Consider the following 13,875-nt stretch of genomic DNA (forward strand, 5'->3'; position numbering starts at 1 on the left):
TGTTGTCCCATAAAACCTCTCAACAGCCCCCTTCTCAAGAAAAAAGTAATCTAACCCTACAGTCACTTTCTAAAGCAGCAGCAGCAGCAGCTTATGCACAAAGCACGAGCATGCAAAGCCAGAAACCAAAGCTATGTCACATTTCTAGGAAGCAAGAACTTACCTCCAGATGAAGAGACTGTGAAGGAGCGCTGTGGACAAAGAATGTGAACGCCTGACCCCACACAGGATCCTTGGTGAAATTGCAAGTCTGTTTGTGGGAGAATAAAACATATCCACACATTATTCATAAGATGCAGACACACACAATAGTGGCATCCTGAAAAAAGCATGAAAAGGTTTGTAGCCCAGTCTTATGCATGGTAACTCAGAAGCAAGCATCAATCACTTCAATGGGGACTACTCTCAAGTATGTCTAGCACTGCAGCCTTATGCAAACAGTCTAAGACCTACACCTTTTTCAAAAGCAAACACCAGTTCAATTCCTGTCATCAGAGAGAAAAGCAGAACAGCTGACTTGCTCCAAACCAAGAGCAGCATCAGCTAGGCATTACTGCTGAAATGCAACCAACTGCAACCCAACTTGTGCTAAAGGCATTTTGGACAAGCTGCTACAGCTTACACTTATGGGAAAGGCAAGTCCAATCTTTCCCTTTTGTTGCAGCATACTCATAACAAGGCAGCCGCTGAACCACACAGTCTGGAGTGATTCGTGCCAAATTCAGTTTGGAGCAACAGGATATTCCCCTTGTCCCTTAGGAGTGATCACCGACTATGGCAGAAGCTGCTCCTGAAGAGGGGTGCCAGCTTGAAGAGGCAGGTTGCACTCCTCCCCTTCAAGCATCTTCCCTGAAGCAGCCGGCGAAGCTGCCCATTCATGTGTCAGAGCCTCCACCTCCCAGAATGTTTGAGCTCAATTCAACGTGTGCCTGTTCAGACAATATGACTGGCCCATCCTGCCCATGGCACAATGAGGAACACGAGCACACATGTCCAGCTAGCCCTCCCTGCATGCCGTTCCACTTTTCTTACATCGGGAGGAGGGGCATTTTGTCTTGCATCACACACCCCCACAGTTAAATTACTACAGTAATTATTTACACAGCAGTTAAATAGCCTGCAAGGAGACAGTTCACCTGCCCTTTCCCCATAATTATGAGAAATGGAACGGCCTGCAGGAAACAGGAGCGGAACACTGGGTCCACATCCTTCACTGCATAGCTCATGGGGTTGTGCAGACGTATTGCCCAAACCAGTGCCACTTCTGACCTTTAAATATCTATTTGGTTGGGTCCAAGGTAGGACTGCCTGTTCCCATATGATCCTGCCTACCCTTGGATCTTCATTCATACACCATCAGAAGTACAATGGATGCCTAAGGGGAACGGGGCCTTCCTGACTGTGGTACCCTGTCATAGAACATCTTGCCTCGAGAGGTCCACCTGACCCTCCCTCTATAGCTTAGATAGGTCAGAGGACAGCATTCTTTTAAAAATAGGAGTGCAATCTGGATCAGTTTGAATCCCCAATTGAGCTTTCTTCTGTCACTTATTTTGCGATACTATGCATTTGGTACAGCTTAATGAGTTGTGAGGTTGATGTTTTTAATCAATTGTAAGCTGATTTAAGGGCCAACACCAGTCAAAGGCTGGTCTAGAGATTTTTTTATTTTATTTTTTTTAGAGAAAACAGCCCATCAAGCAGCAAATGCTAATGTTTTTAGTGCAATGCCTGTGCAGGCATAGCAGAGAAATTGTGAGAAAAGCAAGTACCTCTTTAATGAGATATTCATTAGCACTTGATTGCACCACCTGCTCCCAAGAAAAACAGCTGGAGCTGTTACAACATGGTGTTAATCTCTAGGTGTGTGTAATTGTACACAGCAGGGGTGTGTGCTGACCGTTTTCTACAGTTTGGTCCAAATTCGGACAGAATTCAGTCCGACCTGCCCATCTGCGAACTGGTTCGGTCGAATCAACCAGCCAGCCAGCCCTATTGAACCAGCTAAAACTGGTTCAAGCAGCTATGTGTATGTTAAAAGTTGCTTGAAATAAAGGGGATAGAGATTAGGGCTGCCGGTAAGGACAGGTGGCACCGGGGATGAGGAGAGTGTGGCACCTCTAAGAATAAATGAGAAGGTGCTGGCAGCTGACTACTGGAAGCTGCAGCCGCAGTGGCACTCCCCCCACCCCCCACAGTCCAGCCATGTGGCAACGGTGCAGCTGCCAGCACTCACTCACCTGGCCTCCACGCATGTACATAGGCCATTACACACTTGGCCTCTGCACATGCACGGAGACCAGGTGAGTGAGTGCCGGGCCAGCAGCCAGGCCGCCACAGGGCTGCTGGGGGAGGGAACTCCGCTGTGGCTGCAGCTTCCAGGAGTGCTATTGAACTGGGAAGCAGCCGGCACCTTCTCATTCACCCCTAAAAAAGTGCCTCCCTCTTGCCACCCTCCCAGCACCACCTGCCCCCCTAAGCTTCATTCATTCCCTTTATTACAAATAACTTTTTAACATATACACAGCCGCTCAAACCACCCCACCTCAAACCGGGCCAGATTTGGTTCCCTCTCAGACCAGTCCATCTTTCCTGAAAGCCGGTCCAGTTCGCAATCGAACCTTCGAAATTTGGTTTGCTATTGAATTGTTCATGCACAACCCTAATACACGGTGCTCAACTGTATCAACACAGTACTAGCAGCATTGTACTCAATGCCTTTCCAGGCAGTTTTTAAATTGCTCTGGTCTCACTGCTCTGATCACCACTCTGGGCTCCTTGGAGGAAGAGCGGGATATAAAATTAAATAAATAAATAAATCATAATAAAATAAAATAAAATGCAGAACGCATGCAATTTCCCCCCATTTGTTGGATGCCTTTCCCGCAATTTACACTGCAGTGGTGGGAATCTCAAAGTTTCCCAACACCAGATGCACTCTATTCCATATTTGGGATGTCACAATCATTCTCACAGATAGTATTCTCTGTTGCTAGGTGGCATATGGTTGTCGAAATGGCACGTGTATTGACTGGTTATTGTGACCAATGTATGCCATTAGTGACCTTCACCCTTGTGCCTGTTTTATTTTGTGGGCTTTTTCTTAAAATCTTTCAGTGGAGGAGCTAGCACAGCAAAGATCATTCAGCCAATATGCTATTTAAGTCCAGAGGCAGAAATGCCCATCATATTACTCCACTGTTTAATAAATTTTTAACTTTAAAAAAAAGAAAGAGACCGACAGCTGTGGATTTTCTCTTTTAAACATTTCCATGTTGGCTGCATGCTCCTCTGCAGGGCATAACTAGAACTGGTGTGCTCATCCAGCTCTATTTTAAACATATATAGTTACAAAACAGCAATATGGCTATGCTTCCTACAACAGTGGTGCTAATGCCCCACATTAGCCTGGGTCTGCATAACACTAAATGTCTGCATAACACTAAAGACAGATTCTAAGTTTTCATTATCTGATGTTCAGGACAAGCAGTTCTTCAATCCTCTGCTACCAGAGTGTGCACATGCACACATACATAGTATCACTTAAAGAATTCAAGTTTATATATATATATTTAAAGAGACAGAATGCAAACATCCCTTACCTTGCTTCTCTGAGTTTTGCTACCCACTGTGAGCAGGACAAAGGAGGAAGGTTCTCGTTCCATCTTCTTTATTTAACATTTTGGAGCAAAACAACAGTGTTAACAGCAACATAAAATTCTACAAGACAAGGCTGTGGCTTAAACAGAAAAGCTAAGCTTAACTTCATGTTTTATATTTAAGCCTCTGCAGGATTTGGGAAGGGGAACACTACCATTTGGCATGTTCAATACTGCAAAGGGGGAAAGGAAGGCAGCACCCAAATCAGGAGCAAAAGATTAAGAGGTCAACACCCAAAGGGTACAAAGAATGTACACAATTTAATAATAAAGAGGCATCTCTCTGGACCCTGAATGTTTTAGCAAGTTGATTTCTTTGGGGACACAAAGCATTTCTTCCAACAGGATGGATTCCCACAAATTGAGATCCTGGTAGGTTTACTACCTCCATGCCATTGGAAGAAACTTTGTGCCCCAGAAGATGGCAACTTGATGAACACATTGGGCTTGTAGAGATCCATTTTCAAATTAAATTATATATCTTTTACACCTTTTTGACATTTAATACTGCAATGTGTCCATTTAATGCAATAAATAAGTTTAAATAAAATACTACACCCAGTATTCATTTCTGGATCTAGTGGAAATATCTTCGTCTTCATTGGGGGCCTTCAGGAGAGTCCTAAAGACTTGTCTTTTTAGCCTGGCTTTTAATGATATTGAGTTTTAATGTCATCTAGTTTTAATTTTTAGCCTTTTAAAGCGGTGATTTTCCTATATTTAGCAGGGGGAGAACAATTGGCCCTATCCATCCCCAGCACAGCACCCCTCCAGTGGCTCTTGCTGGTATCTACCATATTTCTTTTTAGACTGTGAGCCCTCTGGAGACATGGAGCCACCTTATTTATTTTTCTAAGTAAGCCGCTTTGGGAACTTTGGTTGAAGAGTGGTATATAAATATTTGTAGTAGCATTAATTGTAATTGTAATTTGCTTTTAACTGGCTTTTTTATTTATTTTGATTTTAATGTAAACTGCCCTGAGCCACCTTTGGAAGGGTGGTATATAAATCAAATAAAATACACACATACATACAATCCAAGTTTAGATACATAGATGTGGTAAACAATTAGCTAGGTTACTGATAGAACTACAAAAGTGATTTGTTTTCCCATCAATTATAGCTTAAGCCAGGAGACAGACTGCACAAGTAGCCATACTGAAAGCATCATTCAGAAGATCACAACGAATCTGCATACTGTATTGGCTATAATTAATCATTTGCATTAAAATGGACAGGTCCACTGGCAGCTGCGGATCCTGCTGAATGGCGGCATGGGTCCAGCCCCTCTTGGCGGCCCACTCCACATACACCCGTGATACGCATGGGGGTGTGGCTCAGGCTCCTGAGGAGCCCAGGGTAAACTCCCCCCTTCCGCCCGGGCTACCAAGAGCCCAAGCAAACTCTCCGTCTGTAATTTCAGGCAGCACCGGCTGCCCGATAGAACATTTTCCCCTTTCCCTCCCTCCAGAGAGAGAGAAAGGGAAAAATGTCCTATCAGGCAGCCAGCATTGCCTGAAATAACTGATGGAGAGTTCGCCTGGGTTATTGGCAGCCCAGGAGTGTGTGTGTGTGGGGATTCACTCCGGGTGCCTCTGGAGCCTGAGCCATGGGGCTTCGGCGGCCCTTTTCATTGGTGGCCTGGGTTCTTTGAACCCGTTAGCACAATGGTGGCTACGCCCCTGCCCACTGATGGTGGACAAGTTTGTTTTGCCAGCAGTAATCCAGTACCTGAGATAACCTGAGCTCTTCAGAAGAGGCCTCGCTCAGTTTCTCACCACCTGCATAGCTTGGGACAGGACCTTGTCAGTTTCAGTACTCTCTTTTGAAAGGCCCTATTGGCCTCTTCCATGTTAGCCAAAGTTGCTGAAGACCTTCTTATTCCAGTGGGCCTTCAGTGTCAGTTTGTTCACCTTATTTAGATTGCTTCTGGCTTATATTTTTATTATTGTTTTTAATGTGTTTTTTCATACTTGTGTGCTGTTTTGGATGCCCTTTTTGCCTGAAAAGCAACTTATTGATTCTAAAAATAAGTACAGCCTGAGCTGTTACTTCAAGTGTTAAAAAATCAGCAGCTGGCTCAGAAATAATAAATTTAAAAATTGTTTGATCATTTTGAATTACCATTGTTTCTACCCTGTGGAAGCAGAGAGATTAATATGTTTATTGGCATTTAAAAGAAGCCAAGATTAAACAAATGACTTGTATATTGTTCCCAAACGCTACTCACCACTGTAGTCTCACCTACATACACTATTATTCCTATCAACTAACCTTCTGCTTGAAATACAGCGGAGACAGCTCAAACCCATTAATGCAAAATAAATAAATCTGCCTTTATCCATCAAGTATTTTGTTCAGCATGTGCAGCCTTTTTGAGACTTTGAGGAAACCGGAAGCATTTACCTTGAGATATCTGTCTTTTCTATATTTCTTTGCTCCATATTCACCGTTGTGATATTCAAATTGATTCTTCTGTAATAGGGAAGATCACATTTAAAATTCAAATAGGAATACAAAACAAAGTTAGATCTCACAATGAGGAGAGTTCAGGTCTATAGGCACCAGAAACAAGGGGCAGGCATGCTGCAATAGTGACCATTTGGCAGCTGCAGGAGTCCTAGAAGGCAGCTGGGACAAATAACAATAGACAAAGATTATCCCACTCTCCTATCTAACAAGCAGGCTACTTTTGGGCATTATGTGTGCAAGTTGCCCTAGGACTAACAAATGGCAGCAGCCGATTTTACTGATCACAAGGGTAAGATTTGCAACATAGACAATGGTGAACAATGAGTTAATGCCAAGCTAGGTAAAGATCAGAGAGGAAGATGACAAGTGTGGCCAGCCAGTTTAGCAGAGCTTCTGACCTTTCCTTGCCTCCCTCAAACAAGACCCCACCCCCCTTTCATGGGGTCTTTGTGGCATGCTGTGCCCACATTTCTTTTCAAATCATTAAGACAAAATAAGCCATATATTCATATGTTATGTTCAACCTTCAATCTGTGCACAATGTAGACACTTAAATGTGTATGCATGTACAGGTTATACTGGACATACAGCAGTATGTCCTATCTGTATCCTGCATTTAGGGAGCCTGTACCAGGTTCACTTTTACAGCGAATGCACATACAGGCCCACACACAGACACACGTACCTATGTACAGACACTTGAACACATGTACATATAATGCCTGAATAGGTTTGTCATCCAAATTGTAATGCTTGGCAGGAAAGTTGCAAAATTCAGTACACACCAGAACCTATACATATCGTAGGTATAAAGACATTCCACCAGCTCAATTGCAAATACCTAGAGAACATGAAAAGAGGTTGCTCCTTCAATTTACTTACAGGAAGATTGAAGGCACTGTCCAAATATATGATGAGAATTGCTGTGGCAAGACCATTCTTGTCCTGAAAAATATTAAACCAAAATTAAAACAGCTAATACAAACCATTTTGACATTCCCAAATTCATTCAAGAAAGCTTGTCTTGCAGCCTTGTGCCCATTTGCTAAAACCATTTTTGCCTTTTTGCCATATATCTATGCACACCAGGCTGTTTCTAGGGTTTCCTTGGGATTTTGGAATGCACTTCCTAACAAAATTAGACCCCGCTCTTCTCTGGACATTTTAAGGAAAAAATCTGAACATTTACCAGTTTAATTAGGCTTTTAATTTATAGTTTTTAAAATTTTAAGTTTTAGAGTTTTTAATCTATATTTTAAATTATTCTAATTGTGTTAATGTTTTAATTGGACGGTTTACAATCTAAACCACAATGAAGATTTGTAAGTGGGGTGATATGGAAGTGTGCCAAATAAGTAAGTAAATAAATATCTAGGTCACTACGAACACAAGTACTAATGTGAATTAACTTGATAGGAGAGACTGAGCTCCTTCCTAAATTCCATTTATATAGGGCCCTTAAATGCCTGCTAATATCTACAAACAGCATTTAGCTATGTTGGTGCTTTAATACAACCATGATATACCGTATTTACCCGAATAGAAGACAACCCTGAATTTAAGACTAGAATGTGAGTTAAATATAGGTTTTACTAGTTACCCAGAAAGAAGAGGACCTGAAATTTAAGACAAACCCTCCCCCCATTTCAAACATCAAAGAAATGGGGAGGGGGGTGTAGACTGGGATTCCAGAAAATACAGTATGGTGCTATTGTAGGAAGATTAGTAGACATACAGAATAATTGTTTACTTTGGTTCCTTCTCTTTTTAGTCTTCTTGCGCGCGCACACGCACACACAGAATCAGATTGTGGCAGTCTACAAAATACTCACCTCACATAGTTTCTCCTGATTAGTCACCAAAGAAAACCACTCAAGCTTTAAATGCACATGTCCGCTTGCTATCTTGCTTAAAGGGAACCACTTGATTAAGAAAGGAAAAGCACATCAGTGTCATACATGCACATTCAACTGCAAAGTGTGTTGTGAACTGTGTGCCACAGGGAAGAGGTGGCTTACCTTCTGTGCTATGGGGCCAGTCTATTTGAGACACACTTTGAAAATGATGTATTTAAATGGCACCTTTTTTTGTATACAAGAGGGAAGCCCATCTGTCTTGATAAAGAGCCTCCACTCAGAATACAGAGGTTACCCAATTCCCCAATAAGAAGCGGGACTTGTGCATTTCTCTCATCCCCACCACCTCCCTTGGTACTTCTTGTTGCTTCACAACAGTTCTGATTTTCCCCCAACTGCATTTAAACATCAGCAAATGTTAAAACTTATGCCACAATTTTTGTTTTTCTAAGGGGCCACATGACTCATGTTTATACAACATTAAATCAACAGTCCTATGTGAGACCATAGTAAGAATTCAAGTGACTTAAATGAAAATGCTCCATGATGAATAATTGAAGACTTCAGTTTTGACTGCCAAAAAACTGAACATCCCCCCAAACCATTCACACAATCAACATGGTTTTAAGGAGTAACATAAGACACAACACATGCAGGAAAATCCATTAGGCTTAGCATCCTAGAAACAAGTTTTACCTCATCAACAACTCTGTCTTTCATCACATCTTCAAGGTTTATCAGCAAGCTGTAAAAAATAAAATAAAATAAATACAGAACAACCATCAACCCTCTAGGGAATATTGTATATTTGCATTTATGATGAACAGATCTTATGCACATGAAGGTTCCTTGTGTTCACATTCTTCTTATCCTTCTTCAGTGTCAATTAGCTGGGATTTTTGGTTGCTCAGACAGACAATAAAGAGCCATCTGTATAATGATATCTAGAAGCATGCAGAAGATAGATAACTGAAACCAGTCCCTTTCATTCTGTGGAGTATTCTACTATCTCCTTCCAACTCTGTGGGCACACATTGTCATAAATTCTGAGTGATCGTACATATTTCAAGAATCTATTGCTCACAAGAGAGCTGTGCAGTCCTTAAGCCTAGCTCAAGAGAGCAAGGCTTGAGGAAACTTCCCAGTCAACTGAGCAAGAACTGAGACAGCCACCTGATATACACTGCTAAACCCTTCCTCCCCACAGTCCATGAAGCTTTTGGGTTGGCTCAGGGAATACACAATTTTTGTCTCCAAGTCTATTTGTTTTTATACACAGTGCCATCTATGTGCAAGATACTTTAAAAACAATTAGAATCTTTTCCATAAGTGCTGCCATTACTGTTTTGTCCTAGATTTAGGAGTAGAAGGGAAGCTTGCTTCCTTTGCACATTTGTGGATATCAGTGCATGGGCTGGCTGTTCTGGCACACTGGCCCAACTCACAGGGAAACACAAATTTCAAGCAGAGTTCTACCTTGTTTGGAATTTTAGGACAACCGCAGGATAGGGGCCATTTTTCCTTTCAACACAAAGAGCCGTCACACATTCTGTCACAGACTGAGCCAATCTGTGGGAGTTCTCTATCTGCATGCTCCACATTTATAAATATGAGACAAGATGGGGGGTTAAGCAATAGACACTCATTTTGTGTGCCATGACACTGAGCCAGCTCAGCCACTGGATTCCCAGTGGGACACACCTCTGTACTGTACTAATCCAGAGAGTAATGTGGAATGTGAACAAGTTTACCTTTGGACTCTTGTGGCCGCTATCCAAACTTTATATTTATTTTTAAAGGAGATGTAGGTGTATGGGACAGAACTACTACAGAATGTAGGTGAGGGAACTGCATGTCTGAATGCTTCCCCAGATCAAGAGTTCCTTGCATAAAAAACTAGTATATTGAGGAGAGGGCTAGAACCTCACTTCCAATATGCTGCAGGCTGTTGATGGTAGAGAGTTCTTCAACCAGGAGAGCATTCAAAATATGCAAATCCTTACCTGCACTCTATGGTGGTACAGTTTCCAACAGGGCTTTATCTTTGGCTTTTTTCTGAACGCACAGACTCACTCCTAGTAATTACACTGGTTCTCCATTGCAGCAAGAATAGAAAGAGATGCTGCAGAAAGTTATACAAGAGAGAAAATTTGTATCCATTACCTGCCCAGAAAGTCATCTTTATCTGGGTCTTCATCATACAGCTCTACCTCCAGATCTTGACCAGGTAATTCATGAACAACAAACTAGAGAGACAGAGTACATTTTAGACACAAACACACATCACATACCACAACAGATCTACTGTTCTTGAACTAAGGCAAATTGTAACATATACACACAAACCCCCAAAGTTTCCTGTAACTAGGGATGTGCGCGAAATGTCATTCAAGTACTGAATTGCAGCAAATCCCCACACTTTTAACAGGGAGAAGAGCAGGTCCTTACCTGCTCCTGCTCCGCTTCAGCGGCACTCCCCCCAGCTATCATTGTGCGCCTGTGGGGCATCCCCCAGCTACTCTTGCGTGGTTGCTGACCGCGCAAATGACCACCGTGCATGCCGGTGTCACACAAGGACAGCTGGGAGATGCCCTGCTGGTGCACGATGATAGCTGCGGGGAGTGCTGAACTTCTTGTGACGGAGGAGCAGGTATGGACCTGATCTCCTCCCTGTTAAAGATGGGGGGGGGATGTGCTGCGATTCAGTACTTGAATTGCATTTCGTGCACATCCCTACCTGTAACTCTTCTGATGTTACAGAAGGACACTTGGCAAGGAGGACACTTTCCTTTTTGTCAAATATAATCCTGCAGAAATAGGAAAAGTAGAAACGCCTTAATGCTCTTTCATTCCCTCCTTGCAATGATTAAATAGAGAAAGTACAGGACAGTTGATTTTCCATCACAAGACTAGAAATCTCTCTCTACCAGAGTGTTTAGGCATGCAAAAACAGGCAAAGGAGCCACAAGTTACATAGATCAGGATTTCTCAATGTGTGGGTCCTCAAATGTTATTGGACTTCAACTCCCATAATCACTAGCCCCAGTGGCCTTTGGTTGGGGAACATGGGAATTGAAGTCCAGTTACATCTGGGGGCCCACATGTTGAGAATCCCTGACATAGATTGTTCTCTTGTACTCCAGATACTATATACTTACTCATATAACCTATACATCTGGGAAGCACGTACAGGTATAGCGTAGAAAAAGAGAGAGCGAGAGTGCACGCCTCTTCCTGAAAAGAGGAGCCCACTGTGATGCTGGGCAATATGCTCAGGGCCCTTGGCCTCTGCAAGCACTGAGACTAGTAGAGTGTTCAGGGCACCGCGGGATTAGGGATGTGCATGGAACCGCGGTCTGGCACTTGTGTGGGGGGCTCTTTAAGGGCGGGGAAGGGTGTACTTACCCCCCCGCCGCGTTTCCCCCGTCGGCGCGTTCATTTAGTAAAGCTTTTGGGGTGGCAGGATACCTCCCTGCCACCCCTTCCCCCAGTCGGCAAAAGGCTTCACAAAGCCTTTTGCACGCGCACACGTCACGCACGCACATCACGTCACGTCTCTGTGTGACGTGCGATGTGCGCATGCGCAAAAGGCTTTGTGAAGCCTTTTGCCGACGACTGGGGGAAGGGGTGGCAGGGAGGTATCCTGCCGCCCCAAAAGCTTTACTAAATGAACGCGGCCGGTGGGGGGGGTAAGTACACCCTCCCCCACCCTTAAAACGCCCCTAACACAAGTGCCGGACCGCCGGACTGCCCTCATGTCCGGACCGGTTCGGAGGCCTTCAAAATGGCCTCCGGACCGATCTGGGCTCATCCCTACCCGGGATCTGGAAAGCTTACAGCTGGGGCTTGCATTTCTTCGTTGCCTTCTGAGAAGAGAGGACTGCCATCAAACTGGATAATTCAAGGCAACCAGATCAGAGGCTTTTGGTGGCTACAAATTCCCTGGGCACATCTTCACCCAAGATATCCATGCACTTAGCAGGACTTTATTATATCTTCCAGGATCTCCTTCAGGACTTCTTTACTTTTCACACATTGGCAGGCTTGCTGTGGTGAAGTAGAGGTCAAAGGGAGATCTGGCATCCACTAACTGTACAGACACTGCAAGGACTGGTGGGAACAGTTGAAACTGCATGCTGCAACTTCTATGAATGTCTTTTGTTCCAGGTAGGGATGTGAGAACCAGCTCGAAAGCCTCCAGTTTGGTCCAAGGTTGAACCAAACTGCTTGGGCCCGGCTCAAGGTGGGCAGGGGGCTTCTCCAAGTGTCATATTAGTTAGGAAAATTGAAGTACTTACTCCTGCCAGTGGCTGTGGTGGTGGGTGCTGTGGTGACCTCACCCCTATCTCCACCAGCCTCCCCCCATTTTGACCCTCTACGCACACACACAGAGCAGCCATGATCTTAGCCTCTATGCATACAGTATGTGTGGGCCATTTGCTTGACCACATTTCTAGCAATCTTTTATTTGTCCCAAGGGTTCTTGATCTCCTAGTAGGGCAGTATAAAGTATATACTCCTTTTGACTGTGTTCTGCTGTGTCTGTGATAATAGGGGTGTGCACGGAACCAGCTGGCCCGGTTCGGTTAAAGTCCGGAGTGGACTCGAACCTGACCAGCCAAGTTCGGTCCAGCCTCCGTCGAACCTTGCCCCCTGGTCCAGGAAGGATACACGATTTCCCCCCCAAATTAAAAAATAAATACACAATACCTCTAGCCCGTTCAGAGGGCTTCTTGTAGGCCACGCCCGGGGGGGGGCATTTCACAAAGGTTCCCCCTCCCTCTGCTGGCCTCTTAAATCACCACCACAGCCTGGGAAAATGCTTCATTTCAGCCTGTTCGGGCCTCTGTAAGTGTGCGCAGTGGCCATTTTGGCCACCACTGTGCATGCATAAATAGCCTCTGCAAGGCTTGGCATGACCCAGGGCCTTGCAGAGGTCATTTGTGCATGCATGGTGGTCATTTTGTTTTTTCCAAAATGGCTGCCGAGCACAATTATGGAGGCCCGAATGGGTCGAAATGAAGCATTTTCCCGTGCTGAGGTGGTGATTTAAGAGGCTGGCGGGGGGAGAGGGAACCTACATTTGAAAGCTGCTTTGGAGAATTTTAGTCTGAAAACTGTAGTACTGTATCAATCTTAAAAGGAATCTTCTTCCAGAGACAAGGCATTTTAAAAATAAACTTCACTTAATATAATTAGATAGTTATACAAAACTCTCAGCACCTTGTACCCTGCTTGTGCCAAAATGAGTGTTAAAGCAGAAGTACTACCTCAAACATTTCATTCCAGATGGGATTCAGGTCTCTCTGAATTGTCTTGCTTCGGAACTGCACAAGGCCAACCTGAAGAAGAGCATAAGGGTCCGACTTCCCCCTGATTGCACCAAGGAAATTGTCCTTCTGCACAAGATTTTCTGCTTCAAGTAAGTACACTCTTATGACTCCCTTAAAGACACAAACAAACATTGTTTTAAAAAAAATTATAAATACAAAAGCAAGGACAGTAACTAACTTTGTACTTTGTACTAACTTTGTACTTCGCAAGTACAAAACAATCACATAAAGGAGGACCACAGGGATGCAACTGGGGCCTACTATGTACAGCTCTCCCACTTCCTCTATGCACATACTGCTGCACAAACAGGCAAAACATCCTCCCTCTGCCCGTGCTCCGGAAGAGAAGAAACACCTGTTACGGGAAGGTGCACAGTAGAACCTTGTTATTCATGGAACTTCTATTCGCGGTTCCGCATCTTTGCAAGTGTCGAATTGACACCCGTTTTCATTATATGTGGATAATAAAAGGTTAAAATCCACTTATCCGCAGTTCCGAGAGAACCGGAAGTGACTGTGAAGATCATTTCGAGGCTGCCATTTGTGAGGAGGAGC

At 43.9% G+C, this 13,875-nt stretch overlaps 1 protein-coding gene across 1 annotated transcript in view; it reads right to left on the reverse strand.

Annotated features, from left to right (window-relative positions):
• ESYT3 (extended synaptotagmin 3) overlaps positions 1 to 13,875 on the reverse strand; it is a 56,023-nt gene that overhangs the window by 13,422 nt on the left and 28,726 nt on the right. The window contains exons 9-16 of the mRNA XM_053247612.1: positions 13,258 to 13,431; positions 10,151 to 10,233; positions 8,684 to 8,732; positions 7,964 to 8,053; positions 7,014 to 7,076; positions 6,066 to 6,134; positions 3,603 to 3,668; positions 164 to 250 (exon numbers count right to left, since the gene is read on the reverse strand). Of these exons, the coding sequence (XP_053103587.1) occupies positions 164 to 250; positions 3,603 to 3,668; positions 6,066 to 6,134; positions 7,014 to 7,076; positions 7,964 to 8,053; positions 8,684 to 8,732; positions 10,151 to 10,233; positions 13,258 to 13,431 (681 nt within the window). The remainder of the gene's footprint in view (positions 1 to 163; positions 251 to 3,602; positions 3,669 to 6,065; positions 6,135 to 7,013; positions 7,077 to 7,963; positions 8,054 to 8,683; positions 8,733 to 10,150; positions 10,234 to 13,257; positions 13,432 to 13,875) is intronic.

The sequence above is a fragment of the Hemicordylus capensis genome, chromosome 1, assembly GCF_027244095.1.
Source record: "Hemicordylus capensis ecotype Gifberg chromosome 1, rHemCap1.1.pri, whole genome shotgun sequence".
Lineage (NCBI taxonomy): Eukaryota > Metazoa > Chordata > Lepidosauria > Squamata > Cordylidae > Hemicordylus > Hemicordylus capensis.